Consider the following 21,779-nt stretch of genomic DNA (forward strand, 5'->3'; position numbering starts at 1 on the left):
TTTTAAAGTTTCGATAAACTGTTTTAGTGAAATATTTATCTGGACGGAGGAACCAAATTCCAATTAAAATACTTGAAATAATAAAGAAGAATACTGCATAAACAAACGATGTTTTGCGAAAATCGTTAGTTGGCTTGCCTAAATTTTCTGGCATTGTTTCCAACCCAACTTCTTCCATTTGCAATCAGAAAAAATAAATCATTTTTTATAATTTTGCTGGGCGAATGTCTTATTTATCATTGTCTCGACGATAAATTGCAACAAATGGCTGCAACATTGAAAATTTTAGATAAATTAATTTAAAACTCATTTTACGGATGATTTTTGTTTATTTCAATAAGGGTTTCGTTTTGCGAAAAAAACGTACAATACGCAATTTCGCTAAAAAAACATTTAGCTAGCAATTTCGACCTTTGATTCCACTCAAGACGTCACTTTTTTAATTTTGCGGTATCATATTTTTGGAAAATCTTTATGAATATTATATAAAAAGTCTCTTTAATATCTATATTTCATATTTTTATCGATTTTTAAAGTTTTTGCGAAAAGTATTCAATTATTTTTGCTATTTGGTCGGGTAAATGTCAGATTTGCGACATTTTCTGATATGATATTCAGATTCTACGTTGATAATAATGCTTATAGAACCCTCTTGCTATTGTGTCAAAATTGCGAAACCGATAGCAAAAATATCTCGCAATATCAAAATTGAGATATTGAGTGAATTATGCATTATAGAGATTAAAAATCTGATTTGTGAAAACATCTCATCAGTTTCTAGCTAATTCAAAAATCTTTACTATCTTATTCGATTAAAATGAAAAGGGAATAGTTTCATTATGCTTTAAATGACAGCCTTATAATATAATCATAGTTTTCGCTCAATATGCAGCATTTTTTTTCGAAATCTATGGTCAATATCCTAAATACTGATTGCTTTGCATTCATATCTCTTACATTTTCTATACCCACATCAATATTCATTGCTATTCCTATCTTTTTCATTTTTGTTTGTTTCTCATAATTTCTCAAAAAACATGATAACTTGATATTTGTAAATATCATACTTTATAACGTAAATAAGAACTTGACCTATTAAGAAAAGCAGTAATGAAAAGAAAATCTGAAATTCATAAAAATTACAAGTTTCTGATGACAATTAGCTTAATTAAACCAGGTACAAGATTATATATAATGAAAACCAATCTCTTTTCTGGATAGTTTCATTAATAATTTTCAATGAAAACCAATCTCTTTTCCATGGAGAATAGCTTACTCTTCCATCGAAATCAATTGTTTTATATCGATATTCGTCATAGACTTTAAAATAAATATTATTTGAGTCACAACGATGAAATTCCTTTATTGTTCGACTAAGTTTTTCCTTTTTACGCCTAGCAATAACTTCTCTATTTGTTTTTTCTCTAATATAGCAAGATGATTTCTGTACTTCGCCAGTACGATAATCTTTTGTCACTACTTTATAGCGATCTTCAAATATTTTGTATTTAACATCACCGCTGATTTCGAAGTTTACAAAATGATGATAATCGTACTCTTTCCATGTTTCTTTAACTAATTCGTTATAAGTTCGAAGAATCTTCCATTCACTAAATTTAGGTTCTGCTCCATTGTTAAGAATATATTTAATCCTTTCTCTGTCAACATAAACTTCGTATTCTTTATCTCCTTCAACCTTTGATCCACTGAGTACTTTAATTTCTGACTCAGTAACTTCTTTGTATCCATAATGAGCATCTCTTGCTTCTTTTGTTTCTAACAAATCAACTGATGTTATAAATGATCTTAGCTTCTTGATTTCTGCTAGAAATTCGGGTGTACTTTGCTTTCTAGTTTGCAAGAAAAACATTGGAATATCTTTCACATTTTCTATTCCCGTAGATACCATAATGAGATTTTTGACTTCTGCCATAAATTCTATCTCCTTGACGCTCTTATCGGCAGAATACTTATAAAATGAGAAAATTATGCACATGTGATCAATGATTTCATTTGTTTGAAAGGTATCGAAAATAAATTTAAATTCATTAATCACGTTCTGAGAAAATCTATGATCAGAGAATCTTATAACTGCTGCAATTACATTTAACCCTGCAATATCATTTCGAATTAACTCCCCGAGTTTATGAATTTGATCTTTCGAAATTCCATTTTCATCCTGGAAACCTTCTGTATCAATCACAGTAAACTTCTTACCATCAACAACATTTGTTTGCTTTGATGGTTCCTTTGTACATGCATGAGGCTCTTGTGAAGTTTTGAATACTTCTTTGTCTAAAATGCAGTTTGCAAGCGATGACTTTCCTGATCCTGTATCACCAATAAGCATTATGTTATGTTCCATATCCATTTTGTTTAGTGAAGTGAAAAATTATTTTAAATTTACCATTTTATTAGAATTTTCCTAAATGTGATATGAAATTTTGAATTTTGATGAATTTTAATTTGTGTTTGGATACATTACATATTTCTTAATATAATGGTATATATTTTTTCATTCTGAAAATTATCAAAAATTTTCCGATTCCATTCAATTTTTTGATAAATCTTTTTAAAAAAATTTTGAGTTCATTTCGTCAAAATGCAAACAGAGAATACTACTAGTGGCAATATGAAAACAATTAGCAACATGGATGATGACAATTCCGTAGTTGTAATGCTCGTTGGCGATCCAGGATCAGGAAAGAGTTCATTCGGAAACTTGTACCTCAAGAAAGAAGCTTTTGAAACAAGTCAAAGACCTCTACCATGTACATTGATTCCTAATTACGAGTCCAATGTTGTTGATGGAATGGAGAGAACTGTTATTGATACTGAAGGCTTTGATGATGGTGTGCATTCAGTTGAAGAGCAGATTCAAAGATTGGCAGTAATGCTTAGAAGATACAATATAGGAATTAGCGCAATTGGTGTTGTAATTCAAGCTGAACAACTCAGAATAACACAAGGAGTAAAAAATGTTATCAAGTTTGTCTATGACGCATTTGGTGATGTAATATTATCTCATCTTTGTATTATTTTCACTCACTGCACAAGAAGATTCCCAGATCGAACTATCAAAAACAATTCTTATAAAAATGCAATCATCAAGTATTTGACTGAAATCTCAGGGAAGGATACAATTCAAGGCCTTCCAATATATTATTTCAACTGTATGAAACCAGAAAAAGACTTTGTTGCTGAGAACTTGATGCACTTTCATGGATGGGTTGCTAGTCGTCAGAAATTCTGTTCATCAGAAGTTAGAGATGCTGATTTTGGATATACCACGCAGGAAGAAAAAGAGGAAGGTCATTCAATTGGAATAGTAACAGAAGGAAACATAACATATGAAAATTTCATTGATAGAATGCGTGTGAAATATATACCAAATAACAATAGTGAAAAACCTTCATATTCAGAATGGGAGACAACGAAAGAATATAGAAAGAAGATCAAGGAAGTTTCAGAAGAAAGAGTAGATAATTCCTTCTTATGCTATTCATTTGAAGGAGACAAAAAATATGAAATCACAATTGACAAAGTCAGAACTATTACAGTGGATTTTGAAACAGGACAAGTTGAGCATGGACCATGGGGTGAAATTGCACGCCATAAGAAAGTTGTTGATTCTACAAAAGAAAGAGAAGAAACAACGACGAGTTCATGGGTTGAAGTCGTTAAAGGTGGATATAACATAGTTTGTGCCAAATTCAGGAGAAAGATCATAATTACTCCAGATGGAAATGTGAACTTTGGTGATGAAATTGAGATTCCAGGAACCAGAGTCTCCCAATTCATTAAAAACGAGGTAGTCGTCGTTAAAAAAGGTGGCTGCTTACTTATTTAACAGAATAAAAGTATTTTTATCTTTCTTTTTTCTTATGTTCTAAAAAGTGACAGATTTTGAAGATTTTGAAAATGGAAATAAAAAGTTTTAAGTTTATTCTTTCAATATGGGCATTTATAATCTTTGCTACAGTGTCTGCTCTATTAGTAAGACCTATTAATCAAGCAATTTCACGTTTTGACCGCAAAGATCAATATATTGAATCAATTTTAGATGAGATGTCAGAAGTTAGTCCAGAAATAAGAATGAATGGATTTTATGGCGATATTGATTATAAAAAACTACGAAAGATACGAAAAGGATTCCTTTATCTATGGAATAATTACAGATTTAAGGCCTGGTCCCATGATGTGATTAATGACGAATACGAATGGGAAGATTACATTCATCTAGCCCTTTCAATGCTTGCTTCTCATGGAACACTAAGTTTAATGGGCTTAAAAATGGATGTTTACGAAATAGACAAGTTTTTTAACAAAACTAAATTACAGCCAAAAGGGTCGATTAAACTCTCGGTCTTTTTTGGCCAAGTAATTGAAGGATTAATTTCAGCCTACGAAAACTATCATTCAGGAAAATATTTTAACAAAATTCAAGAGCTCTTACAACTAGTTAACATGTCAGTATACGAAGGATCCGATATGATCACGATTTCAAAAGATAAAATTATTAATTCTGGAAATTCCCTTTTTAATTTACATGAATTCTCAACAGTTATATTGGCATTACTACAGTCATATCATCACATGCAATCAAAGACGTATTATTCCTATTCTTTAAAAGCATTTGAAAAAATTCTTTCAAATAAGGCTGAATCATTGCCGAAAAACATTTTCAACAATAAAAACTTACATGAAGCTTCCAGATCAAGTAGTTTTGATTCAAATGGATACAGTTTTTATGATAATTTAGTGAAAATAAATATTCTCACGAATAATTCAATCAAATCACCTGAAAACGATGTCAATGAAATATTTGATGCGATATATAACGAATACATCGAAATTCGAGGTGATTCTGCTTATATTGTCCAGAAAAATGGAAAATCTGATGAAAAAATAGTTACCCTTGACAGTTTCTTATTCGGAGGCCTGATACTACTTAGAAGAAACATTCCTCCTGATTCCATCCAAAAATTTGGCGAAATTTCCAAAAAATTATCGAATGGATTATTTAATTTCTTAAATTTAAGCGTAAATGGCTTCCCACCTAAATCAGCAGTACTTAAAGGTAAACTAGAAGTCATCGATAGCAGTTATGACCTAAGCCATCGCGTTTTAGAAACATTATTAATTTATTATCGTTCCACTCATAGAAAAGAGTACAGGGATGCAGCATGGAAGATATTTAAGGCTGTTAATGAGAGCTGTAAGACTATTTATGGATATTCTCCTGTTATAATCAACGGAACAAACGTAACTCAAGTTCATAAGGAAGTTGATCCAAAAATATACTCAGGATTCTTTAAACTGATGTATCTGATCTTTTTGGACTCTTCTGTTGTAGATTTAGATCATTTTGTTATAACTTCTGATGGAAACATCCTAAAGATATGGAGTGAATCCGAACCATCAATAGATTCGGAAGTGTTCGAATCTGCATCTCGAATTAACGTTTTATAGAGATTTTTGTTTGTTTGTAAATTTTTTTATTAATATGTACGTGTAAACTACACAAATTAATTTGATTTTTGAGGTTTTGGCGGAAATAATTTTATTTGCTCGGCTTTTTAAAATTTTTTATAAAATGATCTCAGAATTAAAGGCAGTTGGTATATCTCTTTGTATTTCAGTAACATTTATATCAATTTTCTACGTTCAGAAGCTAATTGCACCATCTGTTAAGAAGTCTACGTATAGATTAACCGTAATATTTTTAGCATTCTTAGTCAACTTCGCAATACTTATGCATTACGATGCCGTTCATCCTGTTTATGCATTTGGTGACTCAGTTTGCTCGCTTTTATTTATTTTAACGACAGTTTGTTTATTCATCGGCCCAATATTCCAAAATTATTTCAAATTTATGTCGAGATATAACATTGTTAAGGATAAGAATGGATTTTTAAAGAATAATTTGCGTAGTTTTATATACGATTTTCCAATAATTGATGTGATCATTGCTCCAGCGCTTGAAGAACTATTATACAGATATGCAGGTGGCAATCTCTGGCTTAAAGCAAATATATCAGATCTCAAAGTCATCTTTTTAAGTCCGTTAATTTTTGGAGTGGCACATTTTCATCATTTCTTCGAATTACACGGACCATGGCAAAAAAGATTGATTAAGTGCATCATCCAAGTCGGATTTACTTCGCTATTTGGCTTTTGGACAACATTTTGTTGGATCAAAACACACGGCCTTTTAACATGCATGATTTTGCATGGTTTTTGCAATTATATGCAGTTCCCAGACTTTGCTGAAGCCTTGAATTGGCCAAATCTTTCACAAAGAAAAGTTCTGTATACATCTTACATTTCTGGTATAATTATATATGTTCTTTTAACATACATCATCGCAAAATATTAAACATTGTATTTTAATTCTATATTTCAATATTTTTTATTCAATATTTTTTGTTTTTTTCAATTTCGCGCCATAGTCTACTCTGAAATCGTAGCTTTGAAACCAGGAATAAGATGATACTCTAAATTTAATATGTTTCTTTATTATATGATGAAGAGTACTATGATTTAGAACTCATACTTATAAATACAAGCAATATTATAATCCCTTTAACATGTAACTTCTTGGTTGATAATGTTTCTCAATAAAAGAAAAATTGACAAATTAATAATCAAGAATATCATATTTCATGTATTAATTATTTGACCATGAATCATCAGAAACAAAATTAAACTATTGTTTTGTACTAATTAGCAAAAATAAAATAACATTCTAATTTTTATTCAAAACAATAAAATAAATTAATTATAAATCTGGAAATAATTTGTCTCCAAATGCAACTGTAACTATCAAACAAATCCAAATGACAATGGCTAAATATAATAAGATATTAACAGGAGGATATGATCTAACCATGACAATTTTAGCATCTGTTAAATAATTTTCATCCTCATACATATCACTGAATGTGTTGATAACTTCTTTAACATTTCCGCAGTTAAATGCTGCAGCATTAAAACTTAATTCTGAAGTAAGATAGTTCTCATCGAATTTGAATTTTTCGCGAACACATGTAGCTGCTTCAGACAATGAAGCGTTGACACAATGGTTATCTATTGGAACATAAAATCTTTCGCATTGAAATGATTTGAGTGAACATGTAGCATGCTGAGGGCATCTCTTACAGCCGTTAAAAGGAAGTCCGTCGATGCAATAAGTTGATGGATGAGATAAAACTGAAAAAATTGTCGTAATAATTCCAGCAAAAAATAGGACAGTAGTGAAGATCTTTTGCTTTGTTGGCATTTTTGATTCGTTTACAGGTGGAACTGGATATTTTTTCTTAGGTGTGACAGAACGTGGCGTTGATTGGTGTGATGATGCTTGGCTTGAATTTTGGGAATAGTCATTTGTGTTGCTTGGTGGATCTGACTCGAAAAATGGCAATCTAGAATTAGTTGCTGGAGAATGTCTCCTTTCTATCTGCGGTGACTCTGAAAATCTAGAAAACTGCTGCATATGTTGAATATTCGGTGATTCTGGATTAATTGCTGCATAATTTGTTCTTCTTGGACTTGAATTCATATCTGGGAATAATCTAGCATTAATATCACTCTCAGCTGAATATGGTTGGTTGCGTGTTCTTTGTCTGAATTGATCCTCAAGTCTCCTTTTATTCATAAACTAAAATTATAAAACAAGAAAAGTGACAAATCTGGGAAACAAATTTGATATGAGTTCCAATGGCATGAATTGCATTTTATATTTGCATGGTACGATATCAATCTATGTGTATGATTATGATGCATATAATTGAAAAATATACCGAAATTGATTTTTTGACAATAGATAATTGCTTATAATGCATTAGAAGTTTCCACAAGAGGATAAAATAGCAAAGAATTATATATTCTATTTCCACTCATTAAAAACTGGCAATATTTTTCATATCAAGATATTTAGCCTAAAAGATCACCTCAATGAAAAATATGTGAGACCTTATTGTGTGGATGAATTTTATTTGTTGAAAATCATATAGTTCAATATCAAAATCAATTTCATTAGAAATTTTATCCAAGATATGAAGTTTTTCCTTGAATTTATATTTGCTTATGAGTCAAATGCAGAATGGAGTTTGAACGAATTCTCGATTTCTAATCAACCTTCGTTCAAAAATTCGACATAAAAATGTGACATCCCGGTGAAAATCATTTTTCTTCATTGATGTATACCGATTCATCAGATAAGACACTCCAGTCAAATAAGATATTATCAATTTTCTCAGGATTTTGCTTTGGAGCAGCCTGGCTTGTATTCATTGACGCAGTTGTCGTTAGCTACAAAATTGATAAATGCAAAGTCTACGAATGGATTGGCGGCATTGCAGGATCAATTGGTTTGTTCCTTGTAGAAAATCTTTCACATGATATGTTTGCTAAGTCAAAGCTTTGGCAAGAAGATACACAATGCTATCAGAAATTCCTCCTTATCTTAAGTACTTTCTTACTTTTCGGCGCAATTGTTTCCTCAGTCGTTATCTTCGTTGTTGCACCCCATTTCAAGAACGCAACAAATGATTTAGTTAAATTCCGCGGTTGGGGAGCAATTTTACAATGCTTCTTAATCCTCGTTTCTGCATACTCATGGCGCTTCATGTGGCGCGATCCACAAGGCTATTGAAACCTTGACTAATATCCTATTAAAATTTTTATTATGTTTCTTTATTAAACCATTCTCAAAATCACTTGAATTCTAATACAAAACTTTTCAATGATGTTAAATTTGGATTAATATTAGAAATTTAAATATATCGCCAAATATTATAGAGATATTCCAATATAAGTAACTCAAAATAAATTTACGTAAATAGATGTGTTTAAATATAAAACACAAACATTTATATTAAACAGATTACGATAGAGCAGAATTTAGATCACTTACTAGTTGATTTGATAAAGGTCCTATATCCTTATCATCATTCCATCTTTCCAATAAATCTATAACATTATGGTCAGCTAACATTTCTAAAATGTTTTGTCTGTTTTCATCCTGAATTCCAAGAAGAATATTGATTAAGAATATTACTTGCATAGTAACTAATTTATCGTCATATTCCAGTAAATCTAAAACAGAATTAATGAAATCCGTTTCAAATAAAGTAGGTAATATTCCTTGAGGATAAACTCTCACGGCATTGATTATGCATATAGAAGCAATATTCTCGTATTTCGGAATCTGGGATATTTCAAGTAATTGATTGATAATTCCTAACGAAACTGCATTTTGAGCAGCGACTGGGTTTGCTTCAAATATCTCTGAATATAATGAAATTGCAAGTTCTCTTGTATCTTCTCTCTCAATAAGCGGAGGAATTATTTCAATTGGAAAGGCAGCTGCAAGTTCATTGCTCATTAAAGAGATTAATAACAGTAAAAATGCATAAGGTTCTGGTGATGCAAGCTGCGAAAATATCATGTTTATATCAATTTTTTCAAGAATTGTTTGTTTATAAGATTCATTTGCACGAGCTATGTTAGATAGACCTATGAGCGCATAAGAAAGGTAATTTGGAATCGATGGTGAGAAAAATTGTGTAAAAAATTGTATTCCATCATAAAAATATTTGTCAGGAAATCTTGAATTAACTGCAAAAATATTTGATACTATATGAAGAATGGAGTTGATAAGTTCGGGGTTTTGGCTTGATTGAATAATTTGGTTAAATATTGGAATCGTTTCTTCTTGTAATAGTATAAATGCACCAGAATTTGTATTTGATAGATTTGTCAAGATTTCTAATGAGTGATTGACTGCAATATCTTGGGTTAAGTTTAGTATTAATTTTTGATAAAATTTATTGTCACTATTAAAGACTTGTATCAAATTTGGTGAATAAGAAAGGTTTTCTAAAAGTTGAGCTGCTAATTCAATGATTTCATTATTGCCAGATGCAAATTCAGTAAAAGAAACGTTAATTATGGATTTTTCGATGAAAGTTTCAGATGGATATTGAAGTCCTGGTGTAGTTAATTGAATGAGGTTAGAATAAGACTGAAGTTTTGATGTAACGTCTCCAGTGAAAATTGTAGATTGCAAAAGTTCACAATTTTCTCTGATTTGACTACATATTTCAGCTGGAATTACCGTACTTGCCAAAATTTGGCTTGATAATCTTTCATTTTTATCATTTTTCTGGAATGCAAATTTTGGCGGCATCTCCAAACAACTTTTATCAAAAACTGGAATTCTCATAGATGTTTTTATAATCGTTGCTTAGATGATATATCTATGAATATTTGCCAAAGAAAATAGACATTCAATTTTAATTTCGATCTAACCGAGAGATTTTTATATCAAATTTGTAATATCTTTAATTCAAGTCATTTTTATAATGATAAATGCTATTTGTTTCATTGAAGTAACAATATTAGAAATATGCCAACTTCAATTCATAGTCATGAGTCATGTTGATACTGTCGGAATATCTTCCAGTATCAGAAAAGATTGAGTATTCATGAAAAATATATTGTCTCATATTAAATGTTAAAACAATTTAATCGTAATAGTAATAGCTTTTTAGTTAGAAAGATGATATGAAATGGATAAAAAATAATATAATATTGTATCTAAACAGCATAATTTGCATCGGAATCGTCGTTATAAGCACTTTCTTTTGACTTTTTTACCCAATAAACAGCAAAAATAACAATGGCTGCAAAGTTTTCAATTGGTTTTCCATCGATGGACTCAGGATTACCTCAAACTAATGGTTAACCCATTTTCCAGACAACTTTATAGTTTGATAATCAAAACATTATGTCATAACAACATTATAAGTGTGATGCAAATGATAAAAGTAACAATAGAATTTTCGAAAGAAATGAAAAAGAATTTTTATTTTCTTTCTATACAATATAATTTGCATCAGAATCGTCGTGATAAACCTGTTCTTTTGCATTTCTAATTGCATACCCAACGAATACAGCAACTATTACAATTACAATCAAAGCTGCAACTCCGGCGCAAACTCCAATAATTATTAGCTTCTTCTTTTTATCTTTTTCTTCATTGGAAGAACCCCCTTCTTTTCCGTTAGATCCATTTGTTCCTCCATTTTCTCCATTGCTTGATTTATTTTCATCGCTTCCAGATCCTGGTGTTTCTCCAGATCCTGGTTTTTCTTCTGAGCCTGGCATTTCTCCAGTTCCTGGTTTTTCTGCATTATCACCATCAGAGGGAATTTGATCTTCTCCTGATTCAGGCTCTATTGTTGCAGATGAATTACTGTCTAATTGCATTGTCTCAGCTTTGAACGGATCAACAACAAACTTCATTTCGTTCAATTTTACAGATCTGCAGAATCTCTCAGGATCAACACAAGAAATTTTTCTAGCATAGAAACGAAATGGCTTAGAAATAACTTGAGAAGCATTTTCTTTAGTACATGTGACATCTTCCCATTGAGTACCACGTTCGTCCTTGTTAACTTTAATAGTAAATGATTCATATTCATTACATGAATATTCACCACATTTATGATATTGAAGATTTGTTGATGGAAGAATTGCTTGTCCTTTAGGGCATACATTATTTGGGAAATAAAATGGAATGTAATCATAAACATCAACATCGGAGACACCAATTCCTTTTGGATCGTAAAATTGTAATAGCTCATTAGATACTTGAAGACTAACTCTGCCTGGAGTTGGGCCAGAGAATTTGAAATCAAAGCTTTCATACCACATTTCTTGTTTGGAGAAGTCCCTCATGTAGTATTTCGGGAAAACAGTTTGTGGAGGACCGATTGCAAAGTTTTTAATTTGTTTTCCATCGATTGATTCAGGATTACCCCAAACTAATGGTTGACCCATTTTCCAGTTAACTTTATAGTTTCCTGTATCCAAAAGAATGGCCAGTACAGCATCTGTCAATCTAGAAAATGGTCCAGATTGAGTTTGAATTGTTGCTCCGACCATTAAATCTGACATATAAGTTCTTGCCTCTAAATGACTTCCTGCTGTTCCACTGCCACCGCCATCTTCAATTTCTAATCCAGATGGACATTCTCCATTATCTCCTATGAATTTTTCAACTCCAAATCGTTTCACGGCATATTTATGTGCATATGGAGTTACAAGGAATTTAAAATTCCTTCCATATTTTCGAATGCTACATGTTATTTGTGGATGTGGATCTGTAGATTCATGAGGATGGTACGCATTATAAAGTGAACCGGATATACCTAATGCATGGAAAATTTCATGAACGCATGTATAAAAGAATCTACAATCTTTTGAGTTTTCATTTTGTATTTCTGTTGGAACTTGTTGTGGATTTAGGAAAACAACTCCAAATATTGGTCTTGAACTTGATTGTGCTAGAGATAGTGCCACAGCTGAAGCAAGTGTAGCATCATTTGATCTTCTTGGCCTTGAAAGAATTGGAAGTACAATATCAACTCCTGTTGCACTTTGAAGCCCAAAATCTGTTTCTTTTCCATACCATCGAACATAATCTTTATATTTTATTTTTGAATCATATGGAATTACATAAAGGAGTTTTTCCAAATATGTCTTTACATTATTAAGTGTACCTTTAATGGCTTTAATTTTAGATTTTGACAATACTTGATCATCGGTGCAAGTGAAACTTGTTCTTTGGTAAGTCACTTGTTGCCCCTTCCTTTTACAAGTGTGTCCATCATCTTTTGTAGTATCAATATAGTTATAATCAAGCTGTATTCTGATGTTTTTCCATTCGACATTTTTGAGATTTCGATGAAACTTGGATTTTTGAAACGCTCTTGTTACATTCTGCATTTCAACATCATGATTACATCTATGAGCACTAAAATATGCAACTAAAACTAGAGATAATATCATTTTATGTTTTCAGTGACGATAAAAATAAAAATATAAATTGGACTTGTATTGAAAAATATTTTAATGTACTTCATGTACTGATTAAATTGAAAGTAAAATAAGCATCATAATTTTTTCTGATTTTTATTACAAAAAATGACATAATCTCTAATTCATACTGCACATAAAAATGTTAATAAAAAATAACGATGAAAATAGTTTTGAAAATTCAGAGGTTACAGAAATTAAAAATATACTCGAACTATATCGCGCATTTAATATTGTGATTGGTTTGTTTTATATGAATTGATATCATTATTACATGAAACCAAATTAATACTTCACTTTCATTGACAGAAAAATGTAAAGGTTCATTAACTTTATGATTAAGGCATATTAAGATTGTTCCCTTTATATCTGATTTTTTGGTATCCTTTCTGGATTTCTTTGCTACAGTAAGAGTAATCTATAAATTTATTTCTTGACAATTTCTTCTTTATTCAACGAGTAGTCATAAAAATAGTTAAAAATCAATTTAAATAAATAGCATATATCTTTATTTCGACATTCATGATTTAAATAAGAAAATCTTGACGAAGAACATCTTCTGTGCTGTAACCATCCTTTCTCCTTGATCTCTTTTGTATCAATATAACAGATACTATTATAATAATAAAAATAACTAGGCCACCACTGATACCTAAAATTAATATAAGCTGCATCTTAGATAAGCCTTTTTTATTTGGATCATTTTTATGGGAATCATCATCTTTTCCTTCATTTGATGCATCAGAACTATTCGAACTAGAACTTGGATCGACATAATGAGAAGATCCAGTATTAGGTGTATTTTCAGTAATAGTTGATGAAAATGTTGGAACTTTTTCAGATGATGGTGAAATAATTTCGGATTCAGAATGTTTTGTTGTTGATGATGAAGTTGAGATTGATGATTCTGTATGTGTTGTTGTTGTTGAAGTTGAGATTGATGGATCTGTGTGTGTTGTGGTTGGTGAAGTTGAGATTGATGGATCTGTGTGTGTTGTTGTTGTTGAAGTTGAGATTGATGGATCTAAATGTGTTGTTGTTGATGATGAAATTTCTGTGGGAGAAATATAAGTTGATATTGATGATGAAGAAGTGTCATCTTCAAATGGGTCGTCAGGGTTTTCAGGCTCTTCTGTTGGATCAGGGTCGTCAGGATCATCGGGATCATCTGGTTCATCTGTTGGCTCTGGCTCTGGATCATATGGATCAGGTTCAACTAATTGAGTTGTGTTTTCATCAAAGGGATCTGCAATAAGTGTTGTTTCATGTAATTTCACAGTTCTGCAGAAGATTTCTGGATCAGGACAAGTAGAATATTTAATTGCTTCATAATTCTTCTTTGTTTTCTCATCATATCCTTTCATTTTGTGCATATACGTCTTACCAATAGTATTTTTATCACAGGTTATCTTCTTAAAGTCATATTTGTCATCTTTCACACTGTAATTATCTAAATAAATGTCAAAACTCTCGAACTTGTTGCATATATAGAACGAGCACTTCTCTTCAACACCAGGTTCATATATAGCTCCTGGCAAAATAGCGAAACCACTATCACATGCGTTTTTAGGATATGTTACATTAATGAAATCGAACATATCCAATGGCTGCACGAATTCCTTTTTGTCTGGATTATAATAATTATACCTTGCTTCGCAATATTTCTTGTACATTACATTGTCATTTGGACATCTGACATTTGAATCTAAAAAGAAACCCGCAAATCCGCCATAATGCTTGAAATCAAATGATGTCGCCCTCATTGTATCGTTTTCTGTTCTGTGGAGATAATGAGATGGAAACTTTTCTGAAGGAATTCCTGTGGCGAAGTCATCGAAAAACTTAGCCTCTTTATTAGATTCGGGATTTCCCCAAACAAGAGGCTGTGCCATATAATAATTGCATTTATAATTTCCTGTATCCTGTAAAATAGCAATAGTAGCATCAGTCAGTCTCTCAAATGGTCCATTAGTTCCTGATATTGCCTGTGCTGTCATTAGTTCTGAATAATGAACTCTTCCTGCAAGATGTGACATTGCAGAACCTTCGCCGCCACCACTTTCAAGTTCAATACCTGCAGGGCATGTTTTGCCATCACCTTGAAATGTTTCGACTCCGTAGCGTTTCTTGGCAAACTTATGGGCGAAAGGCGTAACTAAGAAAGTATAATCTTTTCCGAACCTTCTGAATGAGCATGTAATCTGAGAATGGCTTTGTCTTGTCTCATATGGATGATAATTGTTGAAAAATGGTTCAGAGATGCCTAATATATGGCAAAATTCGTGAATTAAAATTTGGAAGAAAGTTTTCTCCCATGATCTTTCATCCTGAGCATCCTTAGGTATAAACTTAGTGTTCAAAAATATGACTCCATTAATTGGTCTATGAAAATTGTCTGTTTCCATTGGAAATCCCTGTGCAAGTGGAGTATCTCCATTGTAACTACGAAGAACGATAGGTACAACTAGATCAACACCTGAATAACTTTGCTCTGATGATATCATAAGCTATAATAATGTCATAAAGAGTGTTTATTCATCTATTCCGAATTGTTTGATTCTTTTACATTCGGAATCTTTCATAATTTTTTTAGTGATTGTATGTTAAATTCAGAGTGGTTCTTTTTGGAGATGAGTGGTTTGTATGGTTAATGATAATTAATTCATCCTGCACGATGAATATGGGTGTAATATTATGCTTCTGGCGGTGTTAGTTATACGATATTGCCCCCAGTGGACTATGGTACTACTTCCCGAACCTTTGAGGGTCAGAGATGTAAATTTACTCGAAATTTCTCATTTGATGAGAGACTTCGTAATGAGCATTACCTTAAAGTACTCTTTCTACTCTTTCCTGGTTCTTAAAAGGCCTAAGATTCTGTAATTAATCGAATAAGACGGAGATTTTCCGAATTCTCTTATTTGTTTGAGAGGCATCGGAAAAACTTTTTCTTAGTGTAATATAGTTGTGGTGAATAGCCCACAAAGGGCGAGAAAACTTGTCTGTAACTCGTTTATGCTGAAGTTATCTGGATGTCTCTCAGATGAGGAAGGAAATCCAGAAAACTTCATCATAAGTTTGTGCAAATGTGATTTTCTGGCTCTTTGCTGGTCAGAGAATGAATAATAAGTTTATTGGGTGAGTAGACTCGATGCATGTCTACTCACTGCAAATATGAGAAAATAGTTTTCCATTTTTATGATACAATATGCTTTGTTACTTCATAAATCATCTATTTTCTTATTAAACCCTGATTTTTCCTTATGATTCAGAAACTTTGTATTCCAAAAAATGCTTTTTTCCGCTTTCAGAACGCTATGATACACACCACATGAGGAGATAAACAAGATTCTTCCCCCTAAGTATTACAAAAAAAATTCTTTTTTCTTTTTTTCACAAATAAAAATATACATTTTTATTTCGAAATTTCTGAAATATGATTTTTTTAGAGATTTTTCGAAAATTTCAATAAGGTAGATATATATTATTTTATGCATTCTATTAATTGTTAGCTTATTTTGGAATTTTAATTAAGATTGAAAAATGAGAATAACTAGAAAGATAAGAAATCTCATTATAACTTGGAATTTGAAACCTGTTGCCTGTTTTGAGAATATCTCACATTACAGTTAATGTATATTTTAACTGTATATGAGAGCCTTCCGATTAGACTGACAACTTCAAAAACTGTTCAGGAAGAATGAACTCGCCGAATGACATTTATATCTTCAATCTTTGCCATATTCATAAAAAGCGGTTTCGAAGTAGCGATTTTTGACCACAAATTGTAAAATTGAAAGGAAAATTCCGATAGAAATTGAGGGGGTGCAACTATCGTTAAATTTCTTTTCTGTTTTTTTAGATTTTCTAATTATCCAAGATGGCAAATACGGCTACTATTCTCAAATTTGAGGATGTGCAGCCGTTTGTTCCATCATTAGACGAAATAGAATCTGATTTTGCAAGAAATTATGCAAAAGATCGAATTTTAAAGAACTACCAGAATTATGTAAAGCAAATAAATAATAACTACAACGACTTAATTGGTGTGTGGCCTGAAGCACAACCTATTAATTTGTTTTTCGGGCTCATTGACTCAGCAGATATCGCTCAACTTAAGGAAAATTTGGCAAACAACTACCAATATAAAGAAAAAATCCTTGCGGAAACAGAAAAGAAACTACAAGAAATAGGAAGATTAGACAATTCTTCGTCAAATTCAACGTTACTTTTACAAGAAGATCAACAAATAGATGATATAATATCTGGATGGGCACCAGAAACTAGAGAAAAGTTTATTTCTCTCTATACCGATTTTTGGAATGACGTATCAAACGAAGAATTTGCAAGGAAAGTCGGATACTCAGTAGATATATGCAAAAAGCTTGTTGAAAGATTATCTAAAGATGGCGAGCTTAATAAAGAAAAACCAAAGAAAATTGACAAAAAAGAATCAAAATACGTAAAAATTTCACCGATAACAGGTATAACATTCATCAGGAATGGAAAGAAATATAGGATTGGTAAAGGACTTACTGATCCTAACGATAATCCTCTCAATCCTTTACATGGAGTACCAGATCCTCTTACAGAAAAAGAAATGTGTTTCCCAATGATATGTCCGCAGTTTTATGTGCTTGATAGATCAACTTGGGCTAAGATGATTTCAGAAAAACACGAACATCCTTATTTAAGAACTCACATGGGCACAAAACGTGATTTAATACCATTAACTATTGATAACTTCAATGAGTATAAGGACAAAATTAGAAATATTGACCTTGAAAAATATGGATTGAAATAAGTCGTATTTGATCGAATTTGTAAGTAATATTTGCCCAAAATTTTCATTGGATATACCTTCTATTTGTGTTTATATGAATGTTATGTCACTTACTTTCAGAATTTAATAATTTTTTTTTTCCTTCTCATAACTTATAAATCTTTGTATGTATTGTATTAACTTTTACATTTTTAGATATCTACTTATGATATTCTAGTTAAATAATTGTTTTATTTCATGGATGAATTAAAAATGTAGTTCATCTACATTTCATTCTAATACGCAGTGTCATTTATAACTATCAAACTCAATCTGTGCATTCTAGTGCATAAAAAGCAAAGGGTGATGATTGAAATACTACACTCATTATTGCATGAAAGATCATCAAAATCTAATGCAATACTTTTCCTTGATCTATCTTATGTTTTTGATCTTATTTTCTTCATTCATATTCATATTTAGCTCTCAAAAGTAAAAAATTGAATTATTTTTTTGAAATAAGAACCAAATTCAAAAGTGATGTAGTTCGGATAATATGAAAAAGAAGAGATAAAATGAAAACAAACATCAAAGATTTATTTTTAAAACAAATAAAAAAATTATAAAAATTTACATTTTTGAGAGGACATTCTTAACAATAAAAGACTTTGCATAGTCAATTGGAAGTCGTTGACTGTAGTCCTTTTGGTTCTTATTCGCTCCTTTCAAGATCAAATAAGCAATAAATTCACTTCTATCATACGCAGCAGCTACGTGCAAAGCGTTCATTCCTGTTGAATTTGTTTCATTCAAATCGATGCCATTATCAACCATGTAGTTCAATATGTCGTACATCTCAGGATATTTGCAACAAGTCATCACAGTTGTCTCTCCGTATATTGTTTTCGTCTTAAAGTTGCATCCTCTCGACAAAAGAAAAGTACATGCGTTTGGATTCTTTGTCATACAAGCCAAATGGAAAGCTGTGAGTCCAATGCTATTAACCTCATCGATTTTGGTTGATTTGTCGGCTAATATTTGCTGTAGTTTGTTAAAATCGTTGTTCAAAACTGCATCATGTAAAATTGTATTCGAAGTTGTGGAAAAATCAATGGTAGGATTGGATAATATCATGGACTTGCAATGAGCAAAGTTATTTTGTATGGAACAAATAAAATCTGATGAAATTATTGCACCTTTTTCCGTGAGATATTTGATAGTTTCGACTTGATCGAATTTTATTGCAGTTTCGACAACTTTTTGTGAACAAAGATTGACATTTACATTGGATCCGCTTTCAATCAGCATCTTTGATATGTTTCCATATCCTTTTGTTAAAGATATCGAAAGTGGAGTCCTTTTGAACTGGTTCTCGCTATCAAGAAGGGCTTTATCAGATGCAAGAATCTTGGAAAGACAGTACTGATGGGTTGTAACTGCAAGATGTAAAATATTATTTCCATTTTGGATTTTTGTGAAGTCAACACCGGACATGAAGTACGACCACATGACTCCGTAGTTTCTGGATTTGATGAGGAGCTCCCAATCAATGCCAAATTTCTCTTCGGCGTCGGTATATTTAAAAATCTTTTCAAATAAATCGTTTTTGTTGGCAACAATTGCAGGAATGAAGCAATGCTTGATGGATGCGGGTTCATCCTTGAGGCATAAATCCAATATTTCTGGATTTCCCGAGTAAACTGCAAATGCAGCTGTTTTTTGGCCAATTTTGTGACCATTTGATAGTAAAAACTTAAAACATTCAGCGGATCCGTAGAATGCCGCAAAATCAAGTATAGCTACTCTGCCTTTAAGGACTTCAAACTGGCAAAATTTTGCTGATTTTGGAGTTTTGGTCATTGCTGCGAGTTTTTCAAGGTTATCGGTTTTAAGATATAATTCAATTGTATCTTGTTTGTAGCCGCATTTATAAACCGATCTTATCTGTTCTTTTGGACATTTTTTGAGCTTTTTTATTTGTTCATAGAAGTCTTCATCGACATTATCTTTAGTGATATCGAACTCTGCTTTGGTTACAATCATATCGACAAAGAAATAGTGAAATCTTCTATCATTGCATATTTTGATCATCAAATTTTTATCTCCAAAGTAATGCTTGCGTACTAAGTTACGGAATAAATATCCATTTTCAATAGATATTGCTTCAAACAAAGAGTTCTGGAAACCGGTATCCTTTTCACCGAATAATTGAATGAATGCCGCAACTAATTGCATATTTTTGCTCTTTAATCTTGCCAAATCAAGCAATATATTTACTAAATCATCATAATTGTCTAATTTATTTTGAATATTTTTAATTTTATCGATCGTTTCTTTCATATTACCATACTTAAGCTGATTTATGCACTGTTGGATCTGTATCACAGGCATAAGGTCCTGTGGAATTAAAGATAAAGAGCCAAATTGCATAAATGTCAATTTTTACAAGATTTTATTTGAGATTGTAAGAATGATAGAACCATATTCGGCTTTGCCTAAATAATACATTTATCGAGAAATATTTTTGAGATGTTATAAAATACAATATTGACAAGGAAATTATTGGCGAGACAACAACTTGGAATAAATAATTCATATAAGCTGATGTACATAATGTAGTTGGTTAGAAAAATAACGATTGGTTTCCTATATTTTCAAAACATATATATACTTCAAAAAGTTTAGTAATATACAAACAAATTTATAGGGAAGCTAGGAGGAACACAAAAGGGATATGGCCATTGCCGATTTCTAATCGCTTTGGATATCTAAATGGAGCCCTACAGAATGGACACATAGCATTTATTGATGCACAGTGCATTGCACAATTAAAGCAAACCTTATGCGAGCACTCGAATACTATTGGTTCAATCATATCTTCATAACAAACTTCGCAAATTGTTCCAGAGCTGACTTCTGTATGGACAAGTAAATCTCGTTTATTTTGAAAATGATCTCTCAGAGTTGCTTTGAATTCAACGAGTAAATAACATATCATTGAAAATTTGATGATTAAGTAAATATAGAGGACGAGAACAGTCCCTAAATAGTAATGATAAAAAATAAACCAAATTGCAGTGTTTGTAACTGCACGTATTAGTACAAATATTCTTTGAAAGATTCCTACAAGTCCACATCGTATTGAACTAATCGAAAACGCATTTACTTTGATGAAGAAACACTGCATTGATGCAGAAATTGAGAAAATCGAAATAGTATTTAATAATGATCTCATATAAACGTCTAAGTACGATTTATATTGATAAGGTTTTGAAATAATGTAAGATAAGTATGCAATTATTGCGAATATGCATGCATTTAATAGAAGATGCGGCGGTTTTTGATTTGCCCACTCACTTGTATTAAAATACTTGGAGATCTTTCTTGTATGAATTGTCTGAAGTATTGAAAAGATGCCGACCGTACAAAATAACTTGCAAAACAACGTTGTATATTTTAATACCCAACGAATGATTACTCCAAGAAAACAGATCATGGAAAATAAAGGAACTATCCTAGAATAGTTGTCCGTTATAATCCAATGAACTTTCTGTTTCTGTGGAGGAGAAAAAACCATACAATAACTTTTTTGACAAAAAAATATATCAATTTTTTGATTGTAAAATTACATCGATAATACTGGGAAGTTATCGTATCCGAACCATTATAATAATTAAACCAAAGTATAGCTTGATTTTCAATTACCAATCAATACTATCCCGTTTATGTAAGATAACAGGCTGTTTTTGCATGAAAAACATTGAGATTAGCAATGTTAATTGAATTCATCAAATATCAAATGAATTAAAACACAGAACTTCACCTGCTAGAATACATATAATGATAGCAACTGTAGGACACTAAATAAATTTTCTATTTCTTTGCTTGTGTCGCAATTATTCCTCAGTTACAAGTAATTTTATGTTTGCACCTTAATGCTTGGCGGGATACACTCTTGCACTTAGAAATAAATTAAATTGATCAAATATCCGAGTTGGACTTGACATATTCATATTCCTATTGCGAACTAGGAGTTAAACATCATTAATACACTCCATTTATTGATGATTTTTAGCTTCAGTCAACTAGCAAAACTAAAATCTGAGTTGCATACTAATTGAATGAAAACAAC

At 31.4% G+C, this 21,779-nt stretch overlaps 11 protein-coding genes across 11 annotated transcripts, besides 1 other annotated feature; 5 read left to right on the top strand and 6 right to left on the bottom strand.

Moving 5' to 3' along the window:
* Window positions 1-822: 822 nt before the first annotated feature.
* Window positions 823-2,408, bottom strand: TVAGG3_0411270 (GTPase, IMAP family member-related family; the record flags this gene model as incomplete). Its single annotated transcript, XM_001317027.2, has 1 exon — window positions 1,169-2,371. One exon carries the CDS (start codon window positions 2,369-2,371, stop codon window positions 1,169-1,171), a length of 1,203 nt encoding a protein of 400 aa, XP_001317062.1.
* A 194-nt stretch (window positions 2,409-2,602) lies between these two features.
* Window positions 2,603-3,870, top strand: TVAGG3_0411280 (GTPase, IMAP family member-related family; the record flags this gene model as incomplete). The annotated part of the gene is made up of 1 exon (XM_001317028.2): window positions 2,603-3,850. The coding sequence occupies one exon, from the start codon at window positions 2,603-2,605 to the stop codon at window positions 3,848-3,850; it is 1,248 nt and encodes a 415-aa protein (XP_001317063.1).
* Window positions 3,871-3,921: 51 nt separating this feature from the next.
* TVAGG3_0411290 (mannosyl-oligosaccharide 1,2-alpha-mannosidase protein) lies at window positions 3,922-5,472 on the top strand (the record flags this gene model as incomplete). Its single annotated transcript, XM_001317029.1, has 1 exon — window positions 3,922-5,472. One exon carries the CDS (start codon window positions 3,922-3,924, stop codon window positions 5,470-5,472), a length of 1,551 nt encoding a protein of 516 aa, XP_001317064.1.
* A 101-nt stretch (window positions 5,473-5,573) lies between these two features.
* TVAGG3_0411300 (Clan U, family U48, CaaX prenyl peptidase 2-like) lies at window positions 5,574-6,391 on the top strand (the record flags this gene model as incomplete). The annotated part of the gene is made up of 1 exon (XM_001317030.1): window positions 5,597-6,379. One exon carries the CDS (start codon window positions 5,597-5,599, stop codon window positions 6,377-6,379), a length of 783 nt encoding a protein of 260 aa, XP_001317065.1.
* Window positions 6,392-6,740: 349 nt separating this feature from the next.
* Window positions 6,741-7,726, bottom strand: TVAGG3_0411310 (uncharacterized protein; the record flags this gene model as incomplete). Its single annotated transcript, XM_001317031.1, has 1 exon — window positions 6,782-7,657. The coding sequence occupies one exon, from the start codon at window positions 7,655-7,657 to the stop codon at window positions 6,782-6,784; it is 876 nt and encodes a 291-aa protein (XP_001317066.1).
* A 452-nt stretch (window positions 7,727-8,178) lies between these two features.
* On the top strand, window positions 8,179-8,727 carry TVAGG3_0411320 (GEO04055P1 family; the record flags this gene model as incomplete). Its single annotated transcript, XM_001317032.1, has 1 exon — window positions 8,201-8,656. One exon carries the CDS (start codon window positions 8,201-8,203, stop codon window positions 8,654-8,656), a length of 456 nt encoding a protein of 151 aa, XP_001317067.1.
* Window positions 8,728-8,820: 93 nt separating this feature from the next.
* On the bottom strand, window positions 8,821-10,414 carry TVAGG3_0411330 (armadillo (ARM) repeat-containing protein family; the record flags this gene model as incomplete). Its single annotated transcript, XM_001317033.1, has 1 exon — window positions 8,888-10,228. The coding sequence occupies one exon, from the start codon at window positions 10,226-10,228 to the stop codon at window positions 8,888-8,890; it is 1,341 nt and encodes a 446-aa protein (XP_001317068.1).
* A 114-nt stretch (window positions 10,415-10,528) lies between these two features.
* On the bottom strand, window positions 10,529-12,996 carry TVAGG3_0411340 (regulation of choline O-acetyltransferase protein; the record flags this gene model as incomplete). The annotated part of the gene is made up of 1 exon (XM_001317034.1): window positions 10,882-12,795. The coding sequence occupies one exon, from the start codon at window positions 12,793-12,795 to the stop codon at window positions 10,882-10,884; it is 1,914 nt and encodes a 637-aa protein (XP_001317069.1).
* Window positions 12,997-13,412: 416 nt separating this feature from the next.
* TVAGG3_0411350 (regulation of choline O-acetyltransferase protein) lies at window positions 13,413-15,389 on the bottom strand (the record flags this gene model as incomplete). Its single annotated transcript, XM_001317035.1, has 1 exon — window positions 13,413-15,389. The coding sequence occupies one exon, from the start codon at window positions 15,387-15,389 to the stop codon at window positions 13,413-13,415; it is 1,977 nt and encodes a 658-aa protein (XP_001317070.1).
* A 374-nt stretch (window positions 15,390-15,763) lies between these two features.
* Window positions 15,764-16,457: a mobile genetic element.
* A 270-nt stretch (window positions 16,458-16,727) lies between these two features.
* On the top strand, window positions 16,728-17,810 carry TVAGG3_0411370 (uncharacterized protein; the record flags this gene model as incomplete). Its single annotated transcript, XM_001317036.1, has 1 exon — window positions 16,766-17,689. One exon carries the CDS (start codon window positions 16,766-16,768, stop codon window positions 17,687-17,689), a length of 924 nt encoding a protein of 307 aa, XP_001317071.1.
* A 467-nt stretch (window positions 17,811-18,277) lies between these two features.
* Window positions 18,278-21,420, bottom strand: TVAGG3_0411380 (protein ubiquitination; the record flags this gene model as incomplete). Its single annotated transcript, XM_001317037.1, has 1 exon — window positions 18,278-20,077. One exon carries the CDS (start codon window positions 20,075-20,077, stop codon window positions 18,278-18,280), a length of 1,800 nt encoding a protein of 599 aa, XP_001317072.1.
* Between the last annotated feature and the right edge of the window lie 359 nt (window positions 21,421-21,779).

The sequence above is a fragment of the Trichomonas vaginalis genome, chromosome V (assembly GCF_026262505.1).
Source record: "Trichomonas vaginalis G3 chromosome V, whole genome shotgun sequence".
Taxonomy (NCBI): domain Eukaryota; phylum Parabasalia; order Trichomonadida; family Trichomonadidae; genus Trichomonas; species Trichomonas vaginalis.